The sequence below is a fragment of the Bufo gargarizans genome, chromosome 3 (assembly GCF_014858855.1).
Source record: "Bufo gargarizans isolate SCDJY-AF-19 chromosome 3, ASM1485885v1, whole genome shotgun sequence".
NCBI classification, from domain to species: domain Eukaryota; kingdom Metazoa; phylum Chordata; class Amphibia; order Anura; family Bufonidae; genus Bufo; species Bufo gargarizans.
Genome location: NC_058082.1, coordinates 237,557,354 through 237,571,893, shown reverse-complemented (window position 1 = coordinate 237,571,893; position 14,540 = coordinate 237,557,354). Strand labels below are relative to the sequence as shown.

The following is a 14,540-nucleotide window of genomic DNA, read 5'->3' as shown; positions in this document are numbered from 1 at the left end:
TGCTGGAGGTACTATATGGGCAGTATTATTACTGAGGGCATTATAGGTTGCATTATTATTATTGGGGAAACTATAGTGGGCATTTGTGTTACTAGTGATATTTTAGGGGGCATTATTATTACAGGGGGCACTATTTTTTAAGCAGTATGTTTTTTGGGGAGCACAGCAGCACAGTATTGCAGTGGCACAAGGATGACACTGTTGGGGCACCAGAATGGGATGTTAAGAAAGTGGGGAGGATGATGAAAAGATTAGGAGTATGAGACATGGCTGGAAGAAGTCATCATGAGGAAAGGGGGCAACATGTACATCAGAGGAGACATTACTGGATGTAATAGGTATATAGTACTGCACTCTCCTGCATGACAAGGCTACATGCTGAAGGTAGGGCTGGCTTGGTGCTGTGGCCTGCGTCTCGCCTCTATATCTTAATTAGAGATGACTGGCAGAGGAGGACAAAACGTGTGAGCTGGAGTTGTCCACCACAGAGGGGAAGCTTCTAGGGAGATATTTTGTGCTGCACTGTGGTATTTGGTTCTGCTGATTCAGCATTTTGTGCTTCACTGTGTTATTTGGTTCTGCTGGTTTAGTATTTTGTACTGCACTGTGGCATTTGGTTCTGACTGGGTATCCATTGTGCTGCACTGTGGCATTTTCTTCTTGTAGGCAGCATTTTGCGCTGCACTGGTATTTGGTTCTGCTAGGGTAATAATTTGTGCTGCACTATGGTTTTTGGTTTTGCTGAGGCAGTATATTGCGCTGTAGTATGGTATATAGTTCTGCCGAGGCAGTATATTGCACTGTACTATGGTATTTAGTTCTGCTGAGGCAGTATATTGTGCTGTACTATGGTATATAGTTCTGCTGAGGCAGTATATTGTGCTGTACTATGGTATATAGTTCTGCTGAGGCAGTATATTGTGCTAACCTATGGCACTTAGTATTTGGCATTTCTAGCCTCACCTTCCTGCTTACAACATGGGGCCACTTTTAGTTTTTTTTCAAGATCCACTTTAAGTTCTCAGTCCACATCTGAAGAATACACATTTGTATCTGTTTATATGGAAAACCAAAGCTCCATGTAAAAAGTGTTTACATACCAGACCGGCGCACAGAGTCCCTTGGCTTACAGATTTCTGTCTCCAGCTGTCTTCTTCATACTCTTTATTTGTGATGTCACTATGGATGAAATTTCATCATACTCCATCAAAATAGGAATGGTGCGAGTGGTAGGAGAGAGTGAATTGCAGAGCAAAGTGATGGAAATTGTAAATTTTACAGTATACTATTAGACAAAGCTTTATTTGCAGAACCCGTAATACCCTAAGGACTTTTAAAGCCACACAAAGGTGTAACTGCAGTACGCAACCCTGCAGGGTGAGCGATGGTGAGGTCACTAACCAAGGGTGTTTCTGGTACTCAGTTTTTCATATACCCTGGGCAAGCGTACAGCAGTGATGGAGAGGCTGGCACATGGATCCTCTGGGGCACTCTCTGTGTATAGTGACCAGGCCGGGTGGTAGGTGAGGTGCCCTGGGTGTTGCAGGTTTTTAATGTGCAAATGTGCCGGTGGCAAGATCCCTTTAAGTTCGTGACGCCAGTGCCGGTAACGGTGAAACACCGATTTATTGTAGTAATAATTGAGGAACACAAGTTGCAGTAAACAAGAACTTTCTTTTACTGAAACAGTTCAACTAATTTACAGTCTTTAGTTGGTTCCATATGTAAAAAGGTTAAATACAGGCAGGCTTTATATAAAATGGCAGGCAAAGTCTTTGCAAGATACTCAGAGGGCATAAACACTTATAGATCAGGCTGCACTTTTCCTCAGGTCCTGTCTGGGTTACTCCAAGGCCCGTATGCCCTATTGCTGGCTTTATCCTTGGGTAGGGAAAACCTTCCTCTGGTATATGTCCCCTTCAGCTCTCTGTTTGGCTGGAATAAACTTGTCTCTGCTCTGTACCTTTATAGGTACTTGGTTACTCAGGAGGCAAACTCTTCCCCTGGATGGCAGCTTCTGAGCTTCTTTGCTCAGGAAACTCAGGCAGGCTAGACTGCACTAACTAGCCTCCTGGACTATACTGCACTCTCTCTTTCCTGTCTGGGCCTAACTATATACAGGTCCTTCTAAAAAAATTAGCATATTGTGATAAAGTTCATTATTTTCTGTAATGTACTGATAAACATTAGACTTTCATATATTTTAGATTCATTACACACCAACTGAGGTAGTTCAAGCCTTTTATTGTTTTAATATTGATGATTTTGGCATACAGCTCATGAAAACCCAAATTTCCTATCTAAAAAAATTAGCATATTTCATCCGACCAATAAAAGAAAAGTGTTTTTAATACAAAAAGTCAACCTTCAAATAATTATGTTCAGTTATGCACTCAATACTTGGTCGGGAATCCTTTTGCAGGAATGACTGCTTCAATGCGGCGTGGCATGGAGGCAATCAGCCTGTGGCACTGCTGAGGTGTTATGGAGGCCCAGGATGCTTCGATAGCGGCCTTAAGCTCATCCAGAGTGTTGGGTCTTGCGTCTCTCAACTTTCTCTTCCCAATATCCCACAGATTCTCTATTGGGTTCAGGTCAGGAGAGTTGGCAGGCCAATTGAGCACAGTAATACCATGGTCAGTAAACCATTTACCAGTGGTTTTGGCACTGTGAGCAGGTGCCAGGTCGTGCTGAAAAATGAAATCTTCATCTCCATAAAGCTTTTCAGCAGAGGGAAGCATGAAGTGCTCCAAAATCTCCTGATAGCTAGCTGCATTGACCCTGCCCTTGATAAAACACAGTGGACCAACACCAGCAGCTGACATGGCACCCCAGACCATCACTGACTGTGGGTACTTGACACTGGACTTCAGGCATTTTGGCATTTCCCTCTCCCCAGTCTTCCTCCAGACTCTGGCACCTTGATTTCCGAATGACATGCAAAATTTGCTTTCATCCGAAAAAAGTACTTTGGACCACTGAGCAACAGTCCAGTGCTGCTTCTCTGTAGCCCAGGTCAGGCGCTTCTGCCGCTGTTTCTGGTTCAAAAGTGGCTTGACCTGGGGAATGCGGCACCTGTAGCCCATTTCCTGCACACGCCTGTACACAGTGGCTCTGGATGTTTCTACTCCAGACTCAGTCCACTGCTTCCGCAGGTCCCCCAAGGTCTGGAATCGGTCCTTCTCCACAATCTTCCTCAGGGTCCGGTCACCTCTTCTCGTTGTGCAGCGTTTTCTGCCCCACTTTTTCCTTCCCACAGACTTCCCACTGAGGTGCCTTGATACAGCACTCTGGGAACAGCCTATTCGTTCAGAAATTTCTTTCTGTGTCTTACCCTCTTGCTTGAGGGTGTCAATGATTGCCTTCTGGACAGCAGTCAGGTCGGCAGTCTTACCCATGATTGCGGTTTTGAGTAATGAACCAGGCTGGGAGTTTTTAAAAGCCTCAGGAATCTTTTGCAGGTGTTTAGAGTTAATTAGTTGATTCAGATGATTAGGTTGATAGCTCGTTTAGAGAACCTTTTCATGATATGCTAATTTTTTTAGAAAAAGAATTACATACAAATCAGTACCAAAGGTAAAATCAGCCTTCATAGTCATACGGACATATTCATATACTGCATGTCGCTGTATAGTGACATTACTAATTTATGCAACATATAAAGTTGTCTCACTTCATCTCTTAAAGGAATACGGACATGTCATTCCTGTCATTCAGCCCCGCTGCTCCAGTGGCTCTAGTGAGTAGAATCCACCTTGCTTCCCTCTGCAGGAGCAGCCGGTGTCGATCCCCTCCCCTAGGGATGGGTCGAACCTGTTCCACTCCTGCAAAAGGAAGACAACGCTGGCGGCCGCCGTGCGCGGCCCTGATATACTCAATCAAGCGGGGGCATCCCTTGCCTGAACGGATAGAATTGACATGTTCTCTTATTTGCTCGAAAAGTGGGCGAATTGTTTTGCCAATATAAAATCTCTTACATGGACAAAATAAAACGTAAACAACATAGGGTGTACGACACGTTATAAAATCCCGTACCACGTGTTTAACTCCTCCTATTTGTAACCACTTACTGCACACATTTAATGCACAAAGGGAGCAATGTCCGCACTTATAGTTTCCTTTAGATTTTTTACTCGTAAGCCAAGTCTCCACCTGTGGTTTGTGGAGTACACTATTCACCAAATTATCTTTTAAGGGTTGTGCACTTTCTAAATGTGACCATTGGTCGCTGGCTGGAGAGGTTGCTCAAAGCGGGATCCCCTTTCAAAAGATCCCAGTTTTCATTTAGAACCCGCTTGATGATGTCCGCAGCGGGGCTATATTTAAATGCAAAGGTGAAACGGGGTTGTTCAATGCTTCTGTCTCTCTCAGCCAGCAATGCATCTCGATCGAGTGCAGCTGCCCTGCATAGGTCTGCTGAGACTACTCTCGGCAGGTAGCCCCGATCCAAAAGCCGGTTGCTGAGCTCTTCTGCCTGCCTGTGAAATCCGGCGTCAGTGTCGTTGATCCTCCTCAAACGGACGAATTGTCCGTATGGGACGGCTCTCTTCACCGACGGCGGATGAAAACTAGTCTGGTGAAGCAGCAAGTTAGTCGCTGTGGGCCTGCAAAAGCCCGTGGTGTGTAATACACCATCCTTCACTGTAACGCGCACTTCCAGAAAGTCAAGCGACTGTAACGCGCAGCAGTCAGACTGTACCATCATCAAGGCAAGATCTTGGTGAAAAATGAATGCAGCACTGGATGGAAATAAATCTTGTGACATTGCAGAAGCTTATCGAAACAATGCCACAGCGAATGCGTGCCGTAATCAAAGCTAAAGGCGGTCTTATGAAATATTAGATAATATATTTTTTGGGTGACGACTTTTTTTTGGGGACAGGCAGTGTACATGTGTAGTTATGTAAATATTACTGAATGCTGAGGTATTTGCCCATTCCTGTATATAGCAGAGTTTTTCCAAGGCTCCAGACAGTAGCAGGATCTTTACTTAGCAGATATACAATTCTCACCTTGTTTCCATAAAAAGATATAAAAGTACAAAAAAATAGCAAAACAAAGCTATGATCTGGCTCATTTGTGTTAAAAACAGAACACATTACAGCCTTGACTAATAAACGTTAAATGGGTTGTACCAAGATTGATACTTATCACCTCTCTACAGGATAGGTGATGTGTCTAACCGTTGAGGGTCTGACTGCTGGGACGCTCATGGTCATGAGAATGAGAGTTCTGACTTCTGTGTGCATGAAGCCGGGGTCAAGCATGCATGCTTCTACTCCATTCAATCTCTATGGGACTGGCAAAGATAGCCAAGCAAAGTTTTACGGAATTTTCGGCGGTCTCAAAGACTTTCAATGGGGCGATGGTGTGCATGTACAACTGACATTTCATTTAAAAGGAGAGACGGTGCCCCTATTCGTGTGATCAGAACTCCACCAATCAGACATTTATCACCTATCCTGCAGATAAGTGGCAATCTTGGTAGAACCCTTTTAGTTGGAACCAGTCATCAGGTTCACGGGCATCATGCAGGGGCCATAGACCCTACTGGGAAATTTCCCGGTGAGCACTATGGTATTGCTGACCTCACTTATTTGTGTTGCCCCATCTTCTATCAATCTGTGCCCACCTACAACATAAGGGCCACTTTTGTGCAGATCCCAACATCCGGCGACAGGTGGTGCAGCCAATAGCAGGCCGTGATGGTGACCTGCCCCCTTGTGTCACCTCTGTATCATAATTAGAGATGATTGTCAGAGGAGGACAGAACGTGTGAGCTGGGGAGCGGGTCACAATTGCGGCCTGCTATTGGTTGCACCCCCCGTCGCCGGATGTTGTGATCTACACAATGGGGAGATGCAGCAATGGCTGTGGAAGGATCCAGGAGCACACAGGCGTCAGGGACCAGGTAAGTATTGTTTGTATGAGGGGCCCAGGCCTTGTGTGTGGAGGGTGGGGGGGGGGGGGGGGTTACAGCTATTAATAACCCCTTTAGGTTCCCAAGCCGCACCTGGCATCATGAAATCCTGACACAGTATATCATGACAGAGTGCTATGTTTCAGAGAAAACATAGGAAGAGATTTATCAAACTGGTGTGAAGTAGAACTGGCTTAGTAGCCCATAGCAACCAATCGGATTCCACCTTTCATTTTTCACAGTTCCTTTGGAAAATGAAAGATGGAATCTGATTGGTTGCTATGGGCAACTAAGCCAGTTCTACTTTACACCAGTTTGATAAATCTCCCCCATAGTTTAAAGACAAGTGGGGAATGGAATGAGGAGTCCACCGAATGGCTTTTCCCTGCGCTGCTTGATTGACAGGTTGCTCCCTATAAGCAAACATGGATAGACTTGATAAGCCAAGGAGGGCAAGAAGATGCCACATAGTACACCCTTTGCCCTGCTCATTAATAAAACAATGTTTCCTCTGAAATGCCGCAGTCATGAGGGACCCTGTCGGGAAATTATTCTGCTGTGGTGTGGACAGGCTGAACCTGATGACAGATTCCTTGTAAATCACTAACGCAACAATATTTATTCCAATATTAGAAAAGGAAGGCCAAAGAACATGGACTTCCATGGAATATATAAATCATAATGCAGGTGCAAATTCAGACATATCCTGTTTGGCTGTGGCCATGATCATATGCTCGCAGCTTCCAGATGTCAACTCGGCAGAACACAATGAGCCATACCTGTGTACTATGCGGGGAATGAGTGACTCACCGCGAATGTAACCGTTTATTAAGGTGTGTTCTTCCTTCCAGCAAGAATACTGCATGCCATAAAAATGTAAAACGTGTTCTTCTGCTCAGGCAGCATATGATCATGAAATGTTTCTATGGAAGTTCAATAAATAGCTATATACGATCATCGCGTATGAACGCGGTCTGAGAGAAGCGGCCTTGTTACTCATAGTACCAAAAGGCCGTATGGCATTTTTCTATAACACTACAGACAAGCTTATCTCTGCTTGGCTACAATGGTCAAAAAGGACCCTTTTTATTTAAAGGATGTTTACACAGCCTTTTTTCCATGCAGATTTTGGCACATATACTGCACCAAAATGTCATCTCATTTTTTCAATGCGGAATTCAAAACCATGTCAAGAAGGGAGGTTGACTGGGGCAGTCCATGGACAGATCTGTAGCATTCAGACTACAACTCCACTGCAAAATTTAAGGACAAGCCTCTGATTTCTGCTCCCCCGATCATGCTTTCTCGACATGCATCTGAACATACCGTTTTCCTATGGTCAGTATTTTGCATCAAACCAAAACCAGGAGTGGAACCTACAGACAAAAAGTATAATGGAAAGATTTGTGCCTCTGCGGTGTTCCAGGCCAACACCTGGTTTTGGCTTAAAAATACTGATCAAATATGGACTGTGTGAAAGTAGCCTAAGGCTACATGCACACGACAGTGAAAAAAAAGTCTGTTAAAAACGGACACACTGTCAGATTTTCATGGCTATGTTGCATCAGTGCGTGTGCATCCATTTACTGGCCGTGTGTCTGTTTTTAATGTCAGTTTTTTATGTCTGTTAAAAACGAATTTGATTGGCAGTTATTTCTAGACCCACCCTTCTGAGAACACCCACGGGATAGTATGCCCCCAGCTAAAATAATGTCCCCCATAGTGTAGGAATTTTTTTATTTTTCCTGCCCCCAGCTAAAATAATGTCTCCCACGGTGTAAATATTTTTTTTTATAGTGCCCTCAGCTTTAATAATGCCCCTATGTAGGCCCCCGGCTAAAATAATGTCCCCCATAGCGTAGGAATTTTTTTATTTTTTTGCTGCCCCCAGCGAACACTAAAACGCTGCCTGACGAAGCAGAACCAAACAGATCCGTCCTGGCACACAATGTAAGTCAACGGGGAAGGATCCGTTTTCTCTGACACAATAGAAAACGGATCCGTCCCCCATTGACTTTCAATGGTGTTCAAGGTGGACCCGTCGTGGCTATAGAAGACATAATACAACCGGATTCGTTCATGATGGATGCATGCGGTTGTATTATTGTAACGGAACCGTTTTTGCAGATGCATGACGGATCCGCAAAAAAAGCTAATGTGAAAAAGAGCTCGTGGCTTGGTGCCCATGGACCTGGGGTGGAATGCATCCATGACGGATCTGCAAAAAACGCTAATGTGAAAAAGAGCTCGTGGCTTGGTGCCCATGGACCTAGGGTGGAATTGCAGAGGAAGATCCTGTATTCTGCTGTTGGATTTGCAGATAAAAGGAGGACACTTTAATTCTTTGCACTCATTGCATTGATCATCATGCTGCTAATCTGTCCCGACCCTGAAAAGATGGATGTTCTGAGCGCCCATTACTTCCATAGAGCTCACACAATAAATACCACAAAGTAGGGGCAGTATTGTTTCCTGGATTCCGGCAGGAGAGATAAAGGACTTGTTCACATAGCAACATCGGAACGTCTGGGAGAATGTGGAGTGATCAGGTACATTATTCCACGCAGTCATTAGATTAAATTAAAGAAGTACCGGGACGTTAACCCCTCCATCACTGGGCAGAGCTGATCTGCTTCATCCCGCACTACCTCCCAGGGATCTTCTGCGCTGCAGAGGTTAACGCTTCGCTTAGTGCGCTGGTATTCAAGTCTGTGAAACACACTGAACACAAAGATCTCATTCATCAGCTGCGCTCCCGCTAGGAAGAAAATGTGGGAAAGATTTCGCTCACACACAGAATCAACATGGTGGCCGAAAAAACAAGACAGGATCTCATTGTTGATCAGAGAGTGTTTAGTTAATAGAGATGGGAGGACCATAGTGCAAATCAGGCATCGATGCTTCTCACAAAAGTAACAATGGAAAGCAAAGTGTTAACAGTTCACAAGTACCTGCGAATGTGACAGCACAGACAATAGGAGGCCGACCCCAGTTAACTGTCCATGAACATGGCGCCTACTACAAGGTGCTACGCGTTTCACCAGCCTGCAGCATAGTGCCCATTAGTGTTTCAGTATCGTTATCATATCATCACTCTAATGCATCTGACATAATAAATGCCTACAAACCTAGGACGATCTGTGTCTCCGCAGTAGAGGTATGACCACATGGTAGGGGTTCTGCATGCAGTTTTAGAAGCCAAATTTGAATTCACTCCTGGTTTTGACTTTCAAAACGGCATCAAGAAACCTGGCCACGCGGTTGTACCCTAACACTACAAGCAAACCCTGTGAAGTCTTGTCCCGTAGCCGTAACACCTGTCTGATACATGTTCACACCGTAAAATACACGTCCGAAAAATTGGGCGGGTATTTGATGCAAAATATGCCTCCGATTTCCGCCACTTATTGGTAGTTTGTCACAACACTGATTACACCACAGATGAGCCCCATTCAATGAGGGTAATCTGCTCACAGACACCTGCCGTGGCAGGCACGTGGAAACCGTGTCAAGTACAGACATGCACCTTCTTGACGTGGATTGCATAATAATCTGCGGCCATATAAACAGCGATGCAGATTCCCACGGAAAACAATGGGATGCAGGCTTGCTGTGGTTTTCATAAGGATTTTGGTTCAAGCCAAGTAAACACCCTTTACTGTTAAAATTCAGTGAGGAGCATTTATCATGGTCTTCAAGTTACTACTGTGACTTCAAGTCACAAATTGCGCTGCACGCCATAATTTGTGACTTTTTCAAGTTCTCAAAACTTTTCTAAAGTGATGAGAAAGGAGTGTGGCTTCACAGGAGAAGGCGCGGCCTCTCTCAGCGCACCTGATTTATTATAACTTGCGCCAGAAACTGGCTTAAAGGGAACCTGTCACCTAAAAAACGCCTCCCAAACCGCCAGCATTACCTTAAAGTAGCCAGCAGTATGTTCCTAAAGATCCTTTTCTTCCTCTGGCCCGATGCACCAAAATCTTGAAAAATTAACTTTATTCCCCTGTACGTGCTATGTAACAGCAGAGTTTGAAGTCAAGGGGGCAGCGGCCTCCTCGCTTCAAGTCAAGATAACCACACCCCCTTTCCCAGCCCCTTTACCTCTGATTGACAGTCGCGCACGTGAATGTCTGACGCGCACTCACAATCGGCCGGCTTTGCTGAACAGCCGAAAGCTATCGGCTGTCAATCAAAAGCGAAGGTTCTGGGAAAGGGGGCGTGGTTATTCTGACTTGAAGCGAGGAGGCCGCTACCCCCTTGACTTCAAACTCTGCTGTTACATAGCGCAGACAGGGGATTAAAGTTTGTTTTTCAAGATTTTGGTGCATCTGACCAGAGGAAGAAAAGTATCTTTAGAAAAATACTGCTGGCTACTTTAATGTAATGCTGGTAGTTTGGGAGGCGTTTTTTAGGTGACAGGTTCCGTTTAAGCTATAGCTCAAGACTACCTGTAGATTAGTGTTTCTGGCGCACCAGGGCCAGAGATACTCCAAATTTATTGAGACATCTGCAGGGGGGGGGGGGGGGGGGGAAATCAAGACTGGAATACGGAAACACCAGGCCTTGATAAATCTCAAACACCAATTTTATCAAAAAGTACATGGAACTGAGTATTGCAGGATCTGACTACTCAGGTTCTGTTTGTAGTCTGTAACCATGGAGACACAGGAACTGTATACACAGTATGGTAGGATATTTTCAATCAAGACTACTTGCAAGTGTTGTGCAGTTGTTAGATGTAGGCTATACATAGGCTTTCACGTGAACTGGTCACAGGGAGAAGTATATCACTTTACAAAGTAAATCTGGACGTCTCTCCTCTCCTTAAAAAGAAAACAAAGCCGACGGTGAACTCAGCCTCAGCCAGGGTCACACATCTGGTTACCGTGCAATGTCTCTGCCGCCCTCAATGGTTGGGGGGTGGATCCAACAAGGGAAGAGAGGTATAAATCAAAGCTTTAGACCATGTGCAGTTTAATGATTATTTTTCGCTGAAAAATCTGCACCCAGAATCCCTTCTATTCAAGGAAATGGGCTTATCCATCGTGGACTTTGTGTGAAAAAGTTACATTTTTTTTATCCACTTAACAGAAAGAGGAATAACATCATTACAATAAAGTAATAGATTTGTGTGTTCCTGAAGCAGAAATTTAGGAGCAATGGCCGACAAGTGACCACATTAAACAGGCGGCTCAACAAGGTCTGTAACTGCTATTATATCACTTGCAGCGACCGTATAGGCAATCGCTAATACAAATATCGATATGCTAGTGTACATCATTAAAGGGGTTTGCCAAGTTTTGTGGATACGAGTCTGATTGGTGGGGGTCCAACCATTGGGACCTCCACCGATCAGGGGAAGGTCCTGTGTCATGTGCAATGCTGCTGCATTCATCTTTATGGGGCCATACTGTGTACGCCGCTTCTCCTCCACAGTCCCAGAGATAAATAGAGCAGCAGCGCACATGTGATCACTGTACTCGGAGGGTTGGCACAGGACCCCAGCTTTGCGAGAAGTTGGACCACCACCGATCATTCTCTTAGTCCCCATCTATGAGGACCAGATATATACGTTTAAAACTTGACAAACCCTTTTAAGTTCATCCTACCGCCTCCCAGTCATGCTACCTGGTACTGTGTCGCACTGGTTTGTGACATTGTGACGTCAAGTATACTGAAACACAGACACGAGCACCAAATAATCCTCAGGCAGGCAAGGTAAGCGATTCCCTTCCCCGCAGCCGAATCCACAGAAGATCCGATGATAAGGGCCTTCACTATAAACTGCAACATGTCCGCCTGCTTCTATACCTTTCTTCCCTGCTGGATCCAAACTTGGCAGACATGACACCCCACCTCACCCGGGCCTGACATGACCGCCATTCAGTTCTCAGCTTATGGGACGTTACATTTACAGAAAGTGCTATCTGTGCAATGTGTATCACGGGGGCAGGTGAGGTACAAAAATAGAAATGTATGGGGTCATCTATCAAACTGGTGTAAAGTAGAGCTGGCTTAGTCGCCCATAGCAACCAATCAGATTCCACCTGTCATTTATCAGAGTTCCTTTGGAAAATGAAAGGTGGAATCTGATTGGTTGCTAAAGTTTTCCTTGACACCAGCTTTGATAAATCTCCCCCTTGGTGCCTTATTTTACATGAAGCACTGGACCACCCATAAGTTATAAAAGACAGGCGGCCTCCTGTACCAAATATTACAGTTCTATCAAACACCCTTCCACCTCACCACCACTGTAGTACAACTATTTGTTAGCTTCAAAAAATGTGCAACATATTTGTATATAAAATTAGTAAAAATACAAACTCTATAGCAGCCAATCAGACTGCAGCTTTCACTTTACCCGTCTAGGCTAGTAAGGAATGCATACACACTGTTCAGCAGTTACCCATAGCAACCAATGAAATCACACCTATCATTTTCAAAGCTGCGCTGGAAAAATAAAAGCCGAGATCTGGTTGCACGAGGCCGCCTGTATGTGTATAGTCCTGAGGCCGCCTCATACATAGTCCAGTCACAGTGGGGCAGCGTCAGCCGAACACATTGGACTTGGGCCGGTGTCTCATGGGGCTCTTGAACATCTCGTCCTCGGGGTCTCGGGCGGACAGGTTACTGTGGATGATCTGCGTCCTGAACCTGATCTTATTGAGCCGCGGTCTCCCGGAGCCCTTCCTGCTGATGTCCCCTCTGTGGCGCCCCCCACCGTCCAGCTCGTCCTCGGGCAGCTGTGACAGCCGGTGCACAATGAGCTGGGAGGGCAGCACCCGGGAGAGCCGCCAGCGGCCCGCTCCCGAGCTCCCCTCGTCCTCCTCGGCCGCAGCCGGTACCGCTCCCACCAGCGCCTGCACATCGCGGGCCGTGTCCGGGCTCAGGTACTGCCAGGCTTTCCGCCCGCTGTAGTCTCTGATGTCCAGCTCCGCATCGTACGCCCCGACCAGCAGCTTGATGACGTCCAGGTGGCCGTGCATAGCGGCCAGGTGCAGGGCGGTGTAGCCCCCGGACGCCCGGGCGTTGATGTTGACAGGCACCCGGTGCTGGCGAGCGTGGGTGAGCAGCGTTGCCAGGAGCTCGTGCTGCCCGTGCTTGGCCGCCCAGTGCAGGCAGGAGAAGCCGGTGATGAAGTCCCGGCGGGTGATGAGGCCGGGCTCGGCGAGCAGCAGCTCCTGCAGGGAGTCCCAGCGCGCCCGGCACGAGCTCAGCATCCAGGCGTGCTCCAAGGGCTCCAGCGCCACCGAGCCCGCCTCGTCCTCCTCATTCCCGGACACGGACGAGGAGCTGTGCAGGGACGAGCTGTCAGAGTCCCGGAGCCCGGCCCGGAGCAGCAGTCCTCCCCGGCGCAGCTGTGGGGACACCGGGTCCCGGACGCCCCTGCGGCTGTTCCGCGGAGTCCTCCCGCTCAGGAGGGAGACATCGGGCAGTTCCTGGGGGGCGCTTGGCTGCCTGGCTCTCGTCCTCCGGCTCCTCGGTCACGGAGATGATGGGAGGTGCGTCATACCCCGGTGAACCATCTCCCGCCTCCTCCCCGGAGTCCGGAGGATGCTCTTCCGGCGGCTCATCGCTGGGCTCCGGTGTGCTGCTCGCGTCCTCCCCGCTGCTGGAATCCGGGCTGTGTGCGGAGATCGGGCTGCCGCCCGGTTCTGGCTGCCGTGCTCCGGCTGCTGGGTCCTCGCCGGACTCCCCCGCTCTCCGGTACTTTTTCCGCAGACACACGTACTTCACCTCGCCCTCCGCCCGCACGCTCGCCACCTCATTCACGATATCCTTGAAGAGCTGTCGGTTAGCGGCCCGGGCCTCTCCGGGAGGCGCAGCGGTCAGCAGCGGCCGGAAATGCTCCACCAACTGCTGGTTGGGGACACGGCCGCCCTTCTCCCTCAAGAAGGAGATGACCGAATCTCGGCTTATGTCGCTCATGACTGACCGCTGCCCGGACAGGTGTCGGGAGACATGTCACTGCGGCTCCTCCCTCCTGGGAGGCTCGGCGGGGGTGGTAATGTCAGCTCTCTCCTAGCAACCTCTTCAGAGCCACTGGCAGCTGCCAGCGGCGCATTCCCGCCTGGTACCCAGAGCGGACTGTACCACCTCATTCAGAGCGTGAGAAAAGGGGAGTGTTCCTGCACATGGCCAATCGGCTGTGTATGATCCTAAGGAGCCATTCGGGAGACTCCCCCCGGCGGCGTGCGCAAGTGGCTCAATCTGAACCGTGCAAGCGCTGAGCTACATTACCTCGCAGACAAAGCGGTGTGGAATAGTGACACGCGGCGGACAATAGAGGCAGCTGTAGTGATAGATAGAGGTAGCGGGGCTGAGTGTGGAGGAGGGCAGGTAAAGCTGCTTTATTCCGTTCCTGTAGCCGGTCTGTGAGGAAAAAGCTTCTTTTATTCTAGTACTGACCAACTGAAATGTCCCCTAGGGTTATGGCAATGTAAATCCAGCTCTGCTACATCCACCTGTCCCAATATCACACCCAATGTATAGAAGGCTTCGTAGGGCTTCTCCACGGACAGCACACGGATCCACATGCGAATTTCCATGGACTTTAGGTCCACTGTAAAAATGCGGGAACTTGCTCTACTTTGGTCTATTGGTGGATAGAACGTGCCCA

At 47.6% G+C, this 14,540-nt stretch overlaps 1 protein-coding gene across 1 annotated transcript; it reads right to left on the bottom strand.

Annotated features, from left to right (window-relative positions):
• Positions 1-10,385: 10,385 nt before the first annotated feature.
• On the bottom strand, positions 10,386-13,982 carry LOC122931211 (ankyrin repeat domain-containing protein SOWAHC-like). The gene is given in 2 exon segments (XM_044285240.1): positions 10,386-13,354; positions 13,356-13,982. Coding segments are annotated over 2 exon segments (1,380 nt in total). The 5' UTR covers positions 13,850-13,982; the 3' UTR covers positions 10,386-12,468.
• Between the last annotated feature and the right edge of the window lie 558 nt (positions 13,983-14,540).